This window comes from Mytilus edulis, chromosome 10 (genome assembly GCF_963676685.1).
Source record: "Mytilus edulis chromosome 10, xbMytEdul2.2, whole genome shotgun sequence".
Classification (NCBI taxonomy): Eukaryota; Metazoa; Mollusca; class Bivalvia; order Mytilida; family Mytilidae; genus Mytilus; species Mytilus edulis.
In genome coordinates this window covers 27,051,960-27,070,658 of record NC_092353.1, presented here as the reverse complement: position 1 = coordinate 27,070,658, position 18,699 = coordinate 27,051,960, and the positions used below count along the sequence as shown (strand labels likewise).

Genomic DNA, 18,699 nt, shown 5'->3' with positions numbered 1-18,699 from the left:
CATTTATCGAATCACTGCAATTTTGCCATAACCCGAAACACTAAATACTAAACACACTAGAGTATATTAAAAGAGGCGCGAAAGATACCAGACGGACAGTCAAACTCATAGATCGAAAATAAACTGACAACACCATGGCTTGCATATGAGCAGTACATACTAGTATATATTTTCCAAAAGATACAAATTTTACATTTACCTTCTGCAAACAACTAGCTGACTAGAAACTGAATTTTGCAAATGACATAGTTGATGCGTTAGAAGATTTGATTCCATCTGTGCAACCAAGAATAAGATCTCTAATTAGAAATCTAGATTCAAAAAAAGGTATGTGTAATCAGTGTACAGTATTCTTAATTTGAAAATGGAAATGGGGAACTCGTACTTTGAAAAGTGATGAAATTATTATTCAACTTCATTTTCATAATTTGAATAATTTTTTTTGGTGCTTTCCGAGTAAGAACGTACAAGACTGCGGTTATAAATTTAAATAATGTTTATTGCAAATAAGTTATATCCTCTGAAACATTAAATTAATCAGCTCAATCCTGAAATCCTGAAATCGATAATTATTCAAGGATGAACTATGTCTTAAAATTCAAAGAAGAATTTAACGGACATGCTACGACTATAAATGAAGAAAATACAGACTATAGGACTAACAACCACCACAACAAACAATACAGAAGAGTATACAGATTATAGTAATGATCGTTAATCAAACAACAATTGATCAGATTTGATGTCTCTTTTCAGCGCGACTAATTGATGACATAAATGGCAGACCAATTGTTCAGTACATAGACGAAGGTTTTTTGTAAGTCTGATTTATATTTACGTATACACGTATGTTTCACTTTCATTGAAAAACAATAGGTCAGAATAATTATTCATCTAAATGAAAATCACCAAAAATACCAGACTTATGATTTTGAATGCTATTCGCGCATTTGGCTTACAAAAGACTCATTAGTGACGCTCACCTAAAAATGTTAACAGGCAAAATACAATTCAAAGCTGTAGAGAAGAAACCGTGTTTTTTAACATAAAAAGAATTTCCATTTCTATTTACATTTAGAAATTGTTACAAGATCAGCATTTGTTTCATAAATTTTAAGCCTTAAGCAAAAGTTAACTATTCTTAAATAAGAATGGTATACCACAGAACATGAACAACTCCTGATAATCATATTTACTGAGCCAGTTTACATTATTTACCTTTGTCTCTTTTCAGTGACGATACTGGTTCTTAAAATCAAGTTATGAAAGGTTAAAAATGACAGACCATCGTTACTGGAAGAATTATGATATATGTGAAAAGATTCGGTCTTATTTAGACTAAATGTTTTTGTGTATTATTTATTTTTTACTATAGAAATATTGAAATCTATCATTCCTTAGAATGTCAAATGTCTTGAATTTTCCTTGAAGTGCAGTATATTTGCTATTTTACTTTTGACTTATTATTGAAAGATGACGCTGAGTTTTCTCGTAAAGTGTTTTTAAGTATGACTTATACAATAATGCTATTTTTTAACATTGAATATTAGTGAATTCGTTAAAACTTTAAAAAAAACTTCTTAACAAACTGCTGAATTCATTTTTTCCTGTATATATTTTCAAAATTTGAAGAGTCAGATCTACAATTACAATGAACTATCTCCATACATGATATAGTACATAAAAGTAATGTTGAGTCACTTCCTAGGAATTCTCTAATCCGATTTGTAATAGTTCTTGTATGTTTCAATATCAAGAAAGAAGTAATACACTAGTTTCGTACATTACAGCTAGAAACTGAGACACTGTATGCATATATTTACAGACTTTACAGAAAAAAATATAAAAGAAAAATATGTGATTTTTTTAGCAGATGTTTTGTTTTAATATGACATGAATTAAATTCAAATATTGTGTGTGAATTTTTCAAACCGAAAACAGTTGCAATTGATTTTATTTTTTATATGTATTTACATCATCGAAGATATTTTAAATGTTTTATACCTTAGAAATTATCTCCCCACAACAATCTCCATTTTTTTTTATCCACCTTATTTATTTTTTAAATATCGATTTTTTAATCTCCACAAAAACTGTGTTCAAATATTCATAATCATATATTTATATGTCTTGATAAAGAGAATGTAACAAATACTAATTTTTAATATATTCTAATATAGTAACAATATTTTGTTATAAGTAAATGTATGTGTAGGACACAAAATTATATAGTTAGATAGAACGACACCCTTTACGTGCGATCGTTATTGAATTGTAGACGGATAGTGATTTGTATCCCTAAAATGTGACCGCTAAATAAAGGCAACAGTAGTAAACCACTGTTATAAAGTCATTTATCGATTAAGAAAAAAAAACAAATGCGGGTGTCACAAACGCAAACTAAGGGAAACACATCAAGTATACACTAGCTACTGTTAATGAAGTATATGACGAATCAATGACAATTTGATAAAACATTGATTTTTATTTTCTTTACGATTTAATATGCTTTTTTTAATATTTTGATCTCAAATTTAGTTCCATTCGTTTTATACAGTTTTATAAATATTTATCACACACTTAATTTCAGTTCACATAACAAAGTATGTCTTGGGTCAATATTTACATGTCAACAAAAAACATCGTTAAGACATACCATTATTTACGTTTAATTACATTCATAGCGTTCATTTGATACAATTTTGGTATGCTCTCAACGGACATTTAATATTCATAAACAATTCGCCATCAAGAAAAGTAGGCAGCTAATATTTTTATGGGACCGACATTGGTTTTGGAAACAGTTATTTATTTGTTTTTTATATGACTTGACTGTATAATTAAAATATGTATGTAATATGAATATAGAAGTATGAAGTGCATTTATAATGTATTCGTTAATAATACCTTAATAAAAGTATTTTGCCTTTTCTTTTTCTTTTTTCAGCAAAAAATCTTGTCAATATAATGTAATGTTATGCTACTGTCATACAAGTGAAAGGTTAAGCTAGATTTTAATCCAGATTTAATCCACCATTTTTTACATAAGGAAATATTTGTACTAATTCAGGAATGCGACAGTTGTTTTCCACACGCATGATGTGTTTGAGGTTTTGAATTATCCATTTGATAAGGGTATTTCTGTTATGAATTTTCCTTGGAATTCGTTCTTTTTCTGTTTTTGCACAAGTCCAAAACATAATCAGTGGTTGTCATTTGTTGGTATGGTTCATAAGTATTTCTCGGTTTTTTAAATAGATAAGACCGTTTGTTTTCCTGTTAGAATGGTTTTACACTAGTATTTTGTTTTGCCCTTTATAGCTTGCTGTTCAGTGTGAGCCAATGCTTCGCCGTACGTTGACCTATGGTATTTTACATTCACAAACTGTGACTTGGATGGAGTGATGTTTCATTGGAACTCATACCATATCTTCTTACATCTATATATAGACATCATGAGAAGGGTTATGCGTCTGAGAAAAACGACAATACTCGAATGTACTTAAAATATATGGCTACCATTAAATATTGTTTGACCGATATAATAAATCTGATTCCCAACTCACTAGTAACATGTTTTCGTTTTCTTAGATCTTTAGATACCACAATAGTCGTCTTATCTGTAATTTTACCATAGGACCCTATTCCCGATTGTGTTTTTTTGAGTGTGGATGTGCATGGAAAATGATGCTTGTGTGAATTCAGAGCTAAACCTCCATCAGGTCCCTCTATATGAGTTGATACGTTTTCTTTAGTTTTTTGTTTGTTTCCTGGACTTGTCTTTTAATCGATTTATTATAAGAGGTAAACATCGGTAGACTGTTGTTGTTTAACTCAGAAGAAGTAACTAACCAAAACGTTAAATAAATTACGATGTTGATATGAAGGTAAATAATGCGTTTAAAGAAATTGCTTATTGATGGCAAAACCCCGGATCCTTGATTAACAATTTGTTTAATAGATTTTTAAAACAAGATAAATGAAACATATAAGAGATAGACATAAGAATCAACCACTTGAAATTTAAACGTTGGCATATGGTATTAGATGATATTAAATGATGTTAGCTTTTTTCAGATCCACCATTTCCAATTTGTCAGTGTTTGCTCTTAATTCTAAATTTTGTATAGTTGTTGACAATGTATCGAACAGCTGCTGTGAAAAACTCATAAACAAACCACCCCAAATTACAAACAACAACAACAAAAAAAACAACAAAAAAACCATCACCTTGGAAATCGATAACGTCAGTGAAAATGAACAAAACGAACATATCTACTAATATCCTTTTCGAAACCTGATTTCAAGCACTAATAATGCGGAAATGATTTCGAATCGAAAACGAGGGACAAAAAAAAACCAGAGGGACAGTCAAACTCATAGATAAAAATAAAAAGACAAACAAACAAATAACAGTACAGAAAACAAAACATTGAAAACTAAAGACTAAGCAACACGAACCCCGCATAAAACTGGGGTGATCTCAGGTGCTCTAGAAGGGTAAGGATGAGTGTTATGCACCAAATGCACTTAGGGGTTTTGTAAATGAAAATAACACTTATAATATTGTACGTGCTAAGCGCCTTTTTATCTCAACTGTTCCGAAGGGCAAAGTGAGCTTTTCTATACACGTGTTGTTCGTCGTTCGTCGTCGTCGTCAACTTTTACAAAAGATGTTTTGCTCCGAAACTACTTGGTAAAATTTCATCAAACTTGGTCTCAATCTTCCGATGACCCTTCCTGTCAACCAAGATGACTGTGTATTAGTTTTGTGTATCATTATGAAAATCGTTATAATAGAGAAAATCTGATAGCAGCAGATATGTTCAGAATGTTGAACCCTGTCAATGCTCATATTCGTCAGCAACTGTATTGCAATAAGATGTTTTCGATTATGGTTTAACTTGCTTCAGTAAGTTCTGTTAAGAGTTCAACATTATATAAAAGTCAGGTGTTTCAATAAAAAATATGAACTTTCAGAAATGTCAAATAGCGAACCCATTACAACAAACTAAAGAAGGGTATTTCAAAAGATACAGCATATGTTCTTCTTGACGTTTTTAACAATGGAATGCACAGTATTCCTTACGAAAATTGATAAACATTAACATTGTCGTATACTGATGACTTTCGTAGAAAACCATATTGATAAATCCAACGAACTAGGTATACGGGATTGTTTTTCATGAGGGAGAAACGTTCACTATCTGAATGTAGATAAGTTGTTACAATATATTTAAAATTATTTTATGTTTGCATTTTTTTGTGACCTTACCTTTGTGCGTTTACCGTTTTGTTAGTACAGTTTGAGTTAAAATTGCATGTTTTTAATTCATTACGATGGCTTGACATGCACACAACGTGTACTATAAACATTGTATACAAACAAATAGTGTACAAACTCAGCATATTTTAAAGAAATGTTAACTTCACCACCTCATGAATGAAGCTTTTCTATAAAATGGGTTCTTGTATTGGATTATAATCATTTCATATTTTGTAAAGAATCATGGTGGTTCTACCATACAATACACTGAAGATGATATTATCAAAATTCTGGACTTTGTGATCGACGATTTGTTTGTTGAGCTTAAAGGGTTGGTATAACAGACAGTCGGTATCATAATGGTCACTAATTGTCTGCATTGTTCTTGTACTAATATGAAGCAGAACCTTCTAAAAGACAGTTCTTTAACTTCACTTTCAGTTATATTAATAATTTCCTATTCCTAAATAACCTATATTTCAGGCAGTACTTGCATGTCATATATCCCCGGAAACATTAAATTAAGCATGTTACTGATACAAAAAGGTGTTTCTCTCCTTTTTTCACAACCTTTATTGTCCGCCCTTAAGCTCGTTGTCATATTCTGATTTTGATGAGGTAAGTAATATACATTTGATAAATTTATTTCACATGATTATGATTTCATAAAAAAATGGTTGGTTACTCAATTGAAATCCCCTCAAACAAAAGGAGCTACTACATCGATTACAATAAATATATACATCTCTGCATTATATGAACGTTTTTAAACCACAGTTGTTTACTTTAATAAGTAAGTTATGCGTTACAACAAACACGCAAGTCAGGAAGCAAAGTTCATATCTGTACTAATTTGTTTTTATCATAAATTCAGTTGGCGGAAAAAGTATGTAGTTTTTGTCTTATGTAGACGAAACGCGAATCTGGCGAACTAAATTATAATCCTGGTACATTTGATAACTTTCATTTCTGAATAATTTTTCTAAATTAGGATAACAAAATTGTGATGTGCTACCACAGGGCATATTATAATTGAAAAAATGACATTGTAACGCAAGTAATATAATCCCCCCTTAACAAAACAAGTAAGTCGTGAAATTATAAAACGCGACATTTAATTAAATATATCGTTAAACTAAGGCGAGAGTAGTCTACTGAGATTCTAATCTCGTCAATTGATATATAAGTAAGTGAGAAATAATGGTTAACAAAAACTGACGGAATCACATGAACTAGAGCGAGACCCGGTGCGTCGGCATTGATAGTGTTTATTGTATATACTGCACTAGTCTGTCAATAAGATAACCGCGTTCAAGTTCTCATTGAATATAAATAACTTGACCTCAATACATTAAATACCCGGATGAAAACAAGGTAACGGGAAAGTGAATTAACGCGTTTTTATACGGTACACTTGTCAGTATCTCGGTCAGTATGGCTACTAGTTCATCATCTGAGAAGCCATGTATTGGAGCCGAGAAATCAACTCTGAGTCCTTTAGATGCAGCTATTCATGAACTCAAAGAACATTTGTTAGTAGATGAGGAATTCTGTCAGGAATGGAAGAAAAACAATCCATTTTATAAAGACGATGACGCCGTGATTGGCAGTATAAATGCAATGCGGGCACGTACAACGGAAGAAGAGGTTCTCCAAGCCCTTATACTTACAACAGAAACACTAAATCTTCATATTGATTCTGGAACAACTAAAGTAGCAGACAAATTTAAAGAATACAGACAAACACTTCAAAACTGTCTGAATGAATTGAAATGTGAAAAAGAATATGAAATTAAACATTTTGTTGGCAGAGTGAAGAATATTGAGTCATTAATGAAAATATTTTCCAAAGATCTGAGAGATTGTAGTAACACCAATTATATAGGTAAGACAAGTGACACTCAAAGACACACATATGCTTACTCTTATGTTTTGTCTTACAAAACAACTGCAACACACACATTCAGTTTACACTAGATTAGTTGAACACTAAAGTGTAGTGTTATTTTCATTTTGTAGCTTTTTTTATTTAGATTCGTTTTGATTAACAGAAAAGTTCACAGGGTAAAGAAATAAAGGCATTTAATGGATTCTGTCTGGCATTAAAAAATCAAGCCAAAGTGAGGCATCCGATTAGTTGTGTGGGATGCGTTCATATGCAGCCATGTCAAGTCGGAATGAGAACTTAACATCCGAGCATCATGATGATATAGGTTTACGCTCTAGGGTCATTTAAAAACAATTGCATCAACTTTTTGAGGGGTTCATATTTGGAAGGAGCAAATTAAATGTCTGTATCCTTAGTCTCTTTCAAACCATCATTTTCCAGTGACAGACAAATGTTTTGTCTTTGATCACGGCCGATTTACTTTTGCCCGTTTTATAAATTTTGACCTAGAATATAATTGGAAAAAGTAAAAATTGCAAAAATACTGAACTCATAGGAAAATTTGAAACGGTAAGTCCCTAATCAAATGGCAAAATCAAAAACTTGAACACATCAAACAAAACAAAAAACAACTGTCATATTCCTTACTAGGTACGGTCATTTTTTTTTAAATTTATGTAGAAGGTGTTTTTTCGCTCATATCTACTTGCAGGTGTATGTTTGTGTGGAATGGGAGGTAATGGCAAGACAACACTAGCTGAACATATTGGGCTTAAACTTCAGAAACGAAATTGGTCATTTAAAAAGATTGACTTCAGGTACAATTACTATCATTGAACATTTACATACTGCTTTACCAATACAATGCTAAATAAAATATATTCCAAAAGGAGACCTTTACATAAATTTTAAATTTCAATAACAATATATTATCGCAGCTGAGATGTGTCCTTAATCGTCCGTCTTTATTGTTGTGAGTTTGTGTATTCTATATTGGCTAGAGATATTAGGAGAGGGTTGATATCACACAAATCATCTTGAACCGCGCTGCCTTTATGCACATGTCCCGAGTCCGGAGCCTCTGGCATTTGTTAGTCTTGAATTTTCTCTTTTTGATTTAAGTTCATTTATATGTTTTGGAGTTTAGTATGACGTCCATTTCCTCTGAACAAGTAAAACCCGCCGCAGGGTAAAGACCCATTGGTGGCATTCGGCTGTCTTCTGCTCTGTGGTCACGTTGTGGTCACTTTGACACATTTCCCAATTTTCTTAGTAAATTTTTATTCAAATTAACATTTGAAGCATTTTTAAATAACATAGATTTAAATACAATATTTTTTCATCGATCAATATACTCTTTTCGTACATATTTCATTATGACAATCATATACATATTAACAAGAAAGTAGGTCATTGTTTTGTCCGTTCACTTTTGGTAATTCATCTAAAAAAAAAACGTGTACTGTTGAAGTTCCTTTATGGTTTTATTTGAATCTATTATTTTATAAAATTCAAAGTAAACTAAATATTTTAGACTGTGTTTTCTTGTTTAAGGGGACTTACTTCATTGTTGCAGTTCATAAGACAAATCCTACTACAGTTTGGTCATACAAGTTTGGATGAAAATGTAGACCGGATGAAATCCAAGTTATTTTCAGTTCTTGAAAATCAGAGTGAACTCAAGCAAGGTACATTATATCGTCACGTCTGTATCAAAACAAAATTTGTATAAGGACTGAGAACTCAAAAACATGTTTCTCCCTTTCACGTTCTTTGTGTGTCTGTCCGTAGGCTTTAGCCAGTAGTTCAATAGTTGTCTGTCATGTTGGTTTTTTCGTACGTTTTTTTTTAATTAGTTTTTCATGGAATTGTTTTATATGTTTCCTGTCGGGCTGTTTATAGACGACTATATACGGTAGTGCTTTTTTTCTCCTTGTTAAAGTTGTACAGTTACCTATGATTGCTTACATCCCCTTTATTCGAACTTGGTGGATAGTTGTCTCATTGGCAATCATATCCCATATCCATTTTTTTTAATATAGATATAGGAAGATGTGGTATGAGACAATGAGACAACTCTCATCCAAATAACAATTCATAAAAGTAAACCATTATAGGCCAATGTACGGCCTTCAACACGGAGCCTTGGCTCACACCGAACAACAAGCTATAAAAAGCCCCACAATTACTAGTGTAAAACCATTGAAACGGGAAAACCAACGGTCTAATCTATATAAAAAACGAGAAAAGAGAAACACGTATAAATTACATAAACAAACGACAACTACTTGTACATCATATGTGTATGAGTCTGTATTTTTTTTTATCATTATGTACATAAGAAATAAATATCATCATCAAATTAGCTTTCAAAGCGGTAAAGCCTATAGAATTAAAATCTGCAGAGGACCTTGCATTATTTTGCACATTAACATTTATTTCAAAGGTTCAAATTGATCTTATCAATGTTGCAGAAAAAAAATTAAAGTAACACGTATAAGTTAATTGCCTCATAATCGCTTTCTGGATTTAATTTCATCAGGAATGATACCTAAAATAATAGCCAAATCCTCCAAAGGCAAACTTTGACTGAGGGAGATGAAACCTTGGTTTCTTTATAATTTCAAAATGTATAAAAGGGATTTAGAAAGGTTCGTTATTAATCATGTCAGTATCGAAGTATCTGATGATACCCTCTAGGATCGATAGCCAATTACTACCATCAGAGATATCGACCCAGTGCTATAAAAACTGAAAAAAAAAACACATATAAATTTAGTGCATCCGAAGTGCTTTCTAGATTTACCTTCATCAGGAACGCTCAATGCAGAAGCCTCCAGCTTGTAAAAGATTTTTTATGAAACTATATTTGAAAAAAATATTTATTTTATTTTAAGATACGTTATTACTACTGGATAATATTGATGATATCCACAGAGACTGGGATGATTTACTCAAATTCCTGGAGCAACTTATGATAATTCTGGACAACAACACAGATAATAAGGTTATTCGTAGTGTTTTCTGATACAATAACATACGTGATGGCTAAATAAATCAGATTAGTTATGGAAAAGAATATTCTTTTTTTTCAAATTATCTTAGAAATAGTTTCCTCAATTTCGAGTGAGTTATCAGCTGATATATTTGCAAGAATGTAAAAGAGGAAAAGATGTATATAAAAATATATTATTAATTCGTATATTTTAACAAATTTGATTCGTTTCGGGATAGTCACATGTTAAACTATATTTTCGAAGGTAGTGAGAAAACGGCGGATAGCAAAAAGCATATTGCACGGTTATTTTTAGAATATCTAAAAACCGATATACTTTGTGACGTCATGTAATGAATTTCAGGATATTGTTTAACGTTTTGAAACAAATGATATCTTTGATCGATTATTTGACGAAAAAAAAATCTTCGAATACATAAGATGTCAAAAAAAAAAAAGTAAATGAAATAACAACTAATATGTTGTTATTGTCAAGGAGACAATGTAATATCTATAAAGTTCAAACAAACCTAAATGACGATTTTGATACAAACATGGTCGGAAATTAATAATATAACAAATATAGCCTTTGTATGAGGTCAATACAGGATATATCGACCCAAAGAAGTATATCGACCTCGGACTTCGTCCTCAGTCAATATACTTCTTTCAGGTCAATATATCCTTGTATCGACCTCATACAAAGGCTATATTTGTATAGTAACAGTCAATTATAGAATAAGGTCAAAACCTTTATATTTATATTAAGTTTCAATACTATAATATTCTTGGCAATCTTGGATATACAAATCGATTAAAATTCGCAGATCTTAAATAAAAAGAGGGTCGAAAGAGATCAGAAGGACATTCAAACTCATAGATCGAGAAAAAAACTGACAACGCCATGGCTAAAAAATAAAAAGACAAACAGACAATTAATAGTACAGAAAGACACAACATAGAAAACTAAAGACTAAGCAACACGAACCCCACCAAAAAATGGGGGTGATCTCAGTTGCTTCGGAAGGTTAAGCAAATCCTTAAATAATTTACAAACAAACATACAGATAAACAGATGCAAATATTTAACTATGTACGGATTAGATGTTCCATAAAAATTGAGATTAACGATGATAAGATAAAACTAAATAGCAATTTGATTTTGCTCATACAAATATTTACATCTTTTTTTATTCATACTTACAGATTAAACTTCTCATAACATCAAGAAAAAAACTAATGTCAGAAATGGGGATAATTCAATCTATAACGAATTACTTCACAAGTTTGCCGACAGAAATGGATCGATTTGATGGATTATGCCTAGAAAGAGAATTAGAAACACTTGGTTACGATGACTGTTCAAAACTTGTTAGCTCTTTATTACCAAGAGAAATACAAGTATGTTATACCAAGATAAAAAAAAAATAGTTTTAATAGAATGGGGAAGGTCAAATTTGTCTAAAAGTTATAGGCCTTACATAGAGAATTTGACCTCCTTCCTTACCAATATCTTGAAAACTCTTATTGATAGATAAAAAATTCAAATTACAAAAATGGTCAGCTGGGCTTGGACAACAAATTTGGTAACAAAGTCGACTTCCTAAAGGAGTTATTGACCTTGCATTATAATGTTCACTCCATTTTAAATTTTTCGTAAATCATAGAAGAGAAAGAAAAATGTAAACAGTAAAACTAATCAGCAAAACAAAAACTTCGAATAGGTCAATAAATCCATTTCATGTATCAGTTAATGCTGTTGAAAGATGTTTTTTTTTCTTCTTTCAAAACTAAACTAGATAGAGTGAAACTGCAAACAGAAAGAAAATATAAGCAATACAAAATCAACACAAATAATGGCAACAGTAATATACCGTGGTTCAAAAGTCATAAATCGATTGAGAGAACACAAATCCGGGTTACACACTAAAACAGAGGGAAACACGTTAATTCTAAAAGGAAAACAACGAAACCACAGAACACTGAAGTGTATTAAAAAACAAAAGCAACATCCATAGAAACGAACTAATAGATAACAACTGTCATATTTCTGACTTGGTACAGGACATTGTAAGAAAAAATATTGAGTTGAATCTTGTTTTGTGGCTAACCAAACCTCCACGCTTTATGGAAATGTTATATATACCGCTAAAATGACGGAAATACAGTAAAAATATATACAAGAACAGACAAATACATAATTTCTCAAGAAAGAGAAATACATAAATAACTGATATAAATGTATATTTTGACATCTAAACCACAGAATAACAAAGAAATAACTAAAATCAATTTAGGACAGTACACAAAAACAGCTTAATAGAATTACAAATTGTGGGTCTGTTACATGAATGCATAAATGCCACAAAAAATAGCATCACAGGTAAAAAAAAAATGGATAGAAATCAAAATTAGGTTTCTAATTATGTTAGTTCATGTATTTCATAACAATTACAAGAATATTGATATAGAATCAACATATTAAAAAAAAAAATGGAATCAACAAAAAAGAGAAAAAAGATTTTAGTTGGGCAATGAAAAAAGTAACCATTTGTAGTTTATGCACATTAATCTGTGCTCTCATTAGTAGGAACATTTATATTTATAAATTCATTGATCATTGCTGAAATCTAGTTACGAACAATTTTTGATGAAATGTTTTGTAATGCTTATGTTTATACCATGTTTTCAGAAACAGATAACTTCAAGTCATCTTCAAAAACTTATGTCATCATGTGGCTTCAATCCTCTTCTTATTCATAACGTATGCGACACACTGAGAAACAACGAGAGCAGTTTACCGGATATGCTAGGGAATATGCGATCGTGTGTGATGCCATTAACAGATCGTTTGAAGTCCGACTCGTGTATTGAACAAACTTTTCTGCAGATGAAACATGAGCACCAAATATTTCTAGTTCAATTGCATGTTTTCAAAACATGTCGATTCGACATAAAAGCTGTAAAGACGATAACTGATGCATTGGACACACAATCCCTTCAGATTAAAATCATGAACTTAAAAGCTCATCATCTGATAGAAGTCCACACTGTAGGTGCAACTAACTCGTCTGAGAAAACAAGTTTTTCATTGCATCCAATGGTTTCTCATTTTTTAAAAGAGGTTTCAAAGAAGGATGAAATGGCTTCTTTTTATAAAGAAGCTGTTCGTGAATTTATGAAATGGATGCAGTATAAAATTGAAAAATACGAAAACACGCTAGAAAAAGACTACAAAAAGGCTCAATATATATTCGTACAAAACCAAGCCCATTTTATAAATTTCTGTAAATATCTGAAAAAAGATCCTGCTAATGGATCAAGAACTACCAAACAAAATAAACAGATTTCCGAAGTAGCCGATCTAATTTTAAATGATAAAAAGAAGGCCGAGTTAATCGAATATCTTCGGAAAAGATCAGAAAAGGATACAGACAAACTGAGTGCATGTTTTTGGTGGTTAGAGAATGCAGAATTAGATTTGGATATGGACAGTAAGGAAGTTATTAACACAGTCAATGATCAGGCCAAGGTTTTAAAAAGCATTTCTTCTAAACATACTGCAGGGGAGCTTATACCAGTTCTCTCCATTTTAATGTTTCTTAAAGGTAGAATTTATTACCGGTTTGATGAGTTTGATGATGGATATAAAGCCCTTTATACCGCCATTTATATATTAACTGACACTGATATTGAAGGTATAAAATGGGTAGTAAAAACCTTCAAAACATTGCGCTCAAAAGTATTCAATCTACTAGGATGCCTTTTATTAAGAGAGAAACGAATCATGGAAGCATTCCACTGTTTCATCAAAGCGTTTGCATTAATGACTAAAAAGAATTGCAAGGCCCGAAGTCAGAACATGGCATTATTCATTTCCAATATTGGGGCATGCTTCTATCAAAGCGGTCGTAAAATGCTAAATAATGAATCGGATTTGGCACAGCAACAATTTTTAGAAGCGATGAAATTTTCCCAAAAAGCAATTAGACTAAGACAAACAATGGGACATGAAAAATTTAGTACATATGCATTTGAACTTCAAAAACGAGGAAAACTTTACTTGGAATTCAGAGATTTTAACAGTGCATTGGCAGATTTTAAATCAGCACTAGGAATACACATGGACATAGAAACAATGCCTCACTCAAACATAACTTTAGCTTTACATCTAATTGGGAAAACATGCCTTTTACAAGGCCAATATCAAGTAAACAATTGTCTCCAAGGTATGTAATATTAATGTCTATGATGAAGCGCTTTGGAAATCATTATACCACAAATTGAACCGAGTAAACATTAAATGTCAAGTCTTCAATGTTTTCGCGTTGTAACACATAGAAATAACCCTTCATCTCTGGTAAATATATGAATTGCATACAATGATGTCTCCGGTCGATGCCACTGCTGGTGGACGTTTCGTCCCCGAGGGTGTCACCAGCCCAGTAGTCAACACTTCGGTGTTGACATGAATATCAATAATGTGGTCATTTTTATAAATTTCCTGTTTATAAAACATTGTATTTTTCAAAACACTAAGGATTTTCTTATCCCAGGCATATATTACCTTAGCCGTAATTTTGGATCCTCAATGCTCTTCAATTTTGCACTTGCTTTGCTTTATATATATTTTGATATGTGCGTCACTGATAAGTCTTATGTAGACGAAACGCGCGTCTGACGTACAAAATTATAATCCTGATACCTTTGATAACTATTATAAATATTAAAAAAAAACAAAAAAAAAAAAACAACCAGTTACCAAAGCAAGTACTATAACAACCAACCTCCCTTAAAGAACTAAGATATTTTGAAATTTAAGTTTTAAAGTCTTTGAATTAGATAATGTCGTATTTAAATGTTACCTTAATTTTCTTATTTGTTTTTTAGAAAACAATCATGTCGGCACAAAATAACACATTTGTAAATTATGTAAATATTCGAATGAATAAATCGGTATAACCGTATTTTTTTCTGTATTAGTCTGTGCTACTTTTCGCTGGACGACAAAAGTGAAGAAAAACAAACTGGAGGGATTTTAATATTAGTCTTTCTAGTTACGGTCAACCCCGTTAGAAACGATTAATAATAATCATTCCGCCACAAAAATTAGTTAGCAATGACTGAACCTTGAAATGAAAAAGAAAAATAACAAAAATACCAAACTAAAAAAAAATTCAAAAATGAAAGTCACTTATTAGATTGCAAAATCTAAAAATCATAATTAGAACATAGTATAATAGTTACTTATAACCGTGACAAAATGCTTTTTTTTTAGTCCGTGTTTTATTCTATTTCAATAGATGTTGGGAAAGAACATTTAGAGTTTTCCCGGGTATTGTATGATAGCATTGCCGATCTCATTTACGACTGTGGACTTACTGGATATAATGAGGAATATGAAGAAATGAAGTCTAACCATATCTGGCTTCTTAATGATCTTAATGTTCCTGCTGAGGCAGTTAATAAATTCAAAGGTTTATACAAGGTAACTCAATATTCAAAGGTTTATACAAAGTAACGTAAATTCAGAGGTTTAAAAAGGAGAGGCGAATGATACCAGAGGGACAAACTGATAAATCGAAAATAAATTGACAACGCAATGGCTAAAAAATAAAAAGACAAACAGACAAATAATAGTACACAAGACACAACATAGACAACTAAAGACTTAGCAACACGAACCCCACCAAAATCTGGGGATGATCTCGGGTGCTCCGGAAGGGTAAGGAGATCCTTTAAACAAGGTAACGTGACTTCAAAGATTTAAATAAGGTAATGTAAATTTATATGTATGGTAACGGTTATCAAATTACTATTTAACCTATTTATATCGGTGAATAACAGCGCTTGGTGCATTCAAAAAGTATATCTTATTTCCATATCGAATGCAACATCTGTGACTACATGCGCTCTTTGTGACAATGTTACAACAAACCATAGAAAATCTATAGAAAGGGTTGATTTAACTCGTATTTGAACACGCATACATTTTAAATCTTACACAGTGTCACCAAGACTTGAAATTCAAATTGAAATAGCAACGAGTCGTTCATACAGACCTACCGAATTAGACTATAAACGGGTTTGTAATAACATGAGCAACACGACGGGTGCCACACGTGGAGCAGGATCTGCTGTGCCTTCCGGGGCCCCTGAGCTCATCCCCAGTTTTTCATGTGATTCGTGTTGTTTAGTCTTTAGTTTTCTATGTCATGTGTACTATTATTTGTTAGTTGTTTTTTTTTTTTCCTTTTTTAGCTATGGCATTTGTCAGTTTATTTTCGATCTATGAGTTTGACTGTCCCACTGATATCTTTCGCCCCTCTTTTTTAGTACGAATTTCTATAAACATAATTTGCTACAGTCAACGCTCAAACAAAAATAAATCAATTGAACTTTAATCACTTAATCAGTTATGTACAAATGACACAAAACCTTTACAAAATGGGTTCATATATACAAAGATTTGGTTTTATAAGTTTGACTGTGTCTGTAGAAGTCCGATGACAGACCGAATATTACATCCTAATTTTAACGGTGGTGTTGTTTATAGAGCCCTTCAATTTTGTAAGAAACGAACAACTAAAACGTATTGATTCTTTAAGAAAATCTTTTTAAAGGTTATCAATTTGACATCACAGATTTGTCTATAACGCTATTTCACTAAATCCTTTGGTTTATATTCTATCTGGGAAAATGATTTATTTTGAACTAGCTTTCAGTAAATTAGCTCCTCATATATACCTGCATAAAATTTGGAATAACATTAACGGTACCAATTTTTCTGGGATGTGCGTTTCGTCTACGAACTATCTTTCATTAACTGCGATCACTCTCAAATCGGTATTTCATCGGTTTATATTTTGGGTCTATCTGTTATTTGTGTGAATTGCTTCTTGCCGATCCGATCATGGTAACCCTAACAAGCTTATTTTTACATTTTGTTATTACATTGTGCTGTTACACCACTGTCCAAGGTTAGAGGAGGGTTCAGCGCATTAAAAAAAATATCCGGTCACATTCTTTTCAAAAGCTTATAGTATGTAATTCAGTTGTTGTCGTTTTATTCTCAAAGGCTTTCTTTTATAACAGGGTGTAATCATCGGATATCCATGGAATATTGTATAGAAAAAGACGGTAGTTGCTGTCGCATGTAGGATATCTTGTAACACGGAACTTGAATTAGCTGTATAAAAAAGTACTTTTAAATTTACTTTCAGGAGTGTGAGTCAGGTAAAAGGGAATCGGCATGGAAGAAAAACTCAAGGCGGGAAGTGAAATTTCAAAAACGATATAAAAACGTGCTTGAACTATTAGGCGAAGATAAATTACTGCAGGTCTTGGACGATCAAACCAAAACAGCTGTTAAACAATGGGTGACTAATGCAAAACAAAGCAAACCTTTGACTGACGAAGAATTTGATGACGTACTTCCAATTGTATTAAATAATATCAGTGATGAAACTATAAATGACGAAAACGATGAAACGTTTTTCCAAGAATTGATTTCCATTGCACACAAGCAATATCACAAAGACTGTATACAGGGTGTCATATCGAGCTTAAAAGAGATGTATCACTCTTCGGATGATATGGAATTGGTTACATATTGCTTAAACCATTGCAAACAAGAAAATCAAACAGGTACGATACCAAGAATTCTTTATAAATTATATTACACATGTGTAGATCATTTGTTATAACTTTTAGTAACACATGCTACGTCTTTCTTTGGACGTTGTCCTCGTGTTAGAGCAACATGTCTAAGAACAGCGTTATTTTTATTGATTGAAACATCGAATTAATGTATGTACAAAAAAGTATAAAAGAAATGTCTCTTGAAAGTTATTACTTTTGGTCTGTTTTTTTCTTCTTTAAACAGGGTCGAATGTTCCAGAACATTTGTATATAGACATGCGAATTATAAAATTGTAATTTTAAGTTTTGTTCAAGTGTTTTTAAAGCTTTGATTTGATTTATTATTTATGGTATTTCAGACGGTGGCAGGTACATTGATGTCATGTGGGTTTTTCTATTTTTCAGAAAATACTCAAAGAGACTGGAAAGAGATGAAAAGAAAACGACGTTGTAGTTCAGATACTTCTTTCTGATATTGATAACAACGAATTTGGACAAGAATCCAGTATTCGGCATTATTGTGTAAATCACTGTGTGATAGTGAACACATGTTAATTCAAACTTAAACAACCAGAAAACGATGTTTATTTTTATTCATCTAAAAACGGGTGTTTTTTAATGATAAAATAAATCAAGTTTATAATTCTATACACAAATGTATAGAAAGAACTGTCTTGAACGTAGAATTTATAGTTCTGTGAAAGCAATGCTTGCTATAGACACATTCCAAATTTACAATGCATGTGTTATACGCATTTGCAAGATACTTTTCATTGTTTGGTAGTATTTATACAATAATGCGTACCCAAAACCTAATTTGTTAATAACGTCATTGAAACCAAACTTTATTGTCTCAACAAAGACAGTATATACAAACTGGATGCGAGGCATACCGATATTTTTGTTGTA

The 18,699-nt window shown here is 31.7% G+C and overlaps 1 protein-coding gene and 1 long non-coding RNA gene across 2 annotated transcripts; both read left to right on the top strand.

Moving 5' to 3' along the window:
- The first annotated feature begins 219 nt into the window (after positions 1–219).
- Positions 220–2,930, top strand: LOC139490752 (uncharacterized). Its single transcript, XR_011656388.1, has 3 exons — positions 220–327; positions 757–817; positions 1,235–2,930. It is a non-coding gene; the product is annotated as an uncharacterized lncRNA (long non-coding RNA).
- A 3,175-nt stretch (positions 2,931–6,105) lies between these two features.
- On the top strand, positions 6,106–18,606 carry LOC139490751 (uncharacterized). The gene is made up of 9 exons (XM_071277720.1): positions 6,106–7,151; positions 7,867–7,972; positions 8,709–8,842; positions 10,052–10,161; positions 11,356–11,550; positions 12,842–14,378; positions 15,453–15,637; positions 17,373–17,796; positions 18,196–18,606. The coding sequence occupies exons 1-9, from the start codon at positions 6,701–6,703 to the stop codon at positions 18,261–18,263; spliced, it is 3,210 nt and encodes a 1,069-aa protein (XP_071133821.1). The 5' UTR covers positions 6,106–6,700; the 3' UTR covers positions 18,264–18,606.
- The last annotated feature ends 93 nt before the right edge of the window (positions 18,607–18,699 follow it).

Bases quoted from the DNA above. Each gene is read 5' to 3' on its own strand.
- LOC139490751 (XM_071277720.1), top strand. From the start codon at position 6,701: ATGGCTACTAGTTCATCATCTGAGAAGCCATGTATTGGAGCCGAGAAA. The intron at 8,843-10,051 runs GTACATTATATC...TTTTATTTTAAG, and splicing joins TCAGAGTGAACTCAAGCAAG to ATACGTTATTACTACTGGAT. The intron at 15,638-17,372 runs GTAACTCAATAT...ATTTACTTTCAG, and splicing joins AATTCAAAGGTTTATACAAG to GAGTGTGAGTCAGGTAAAAG.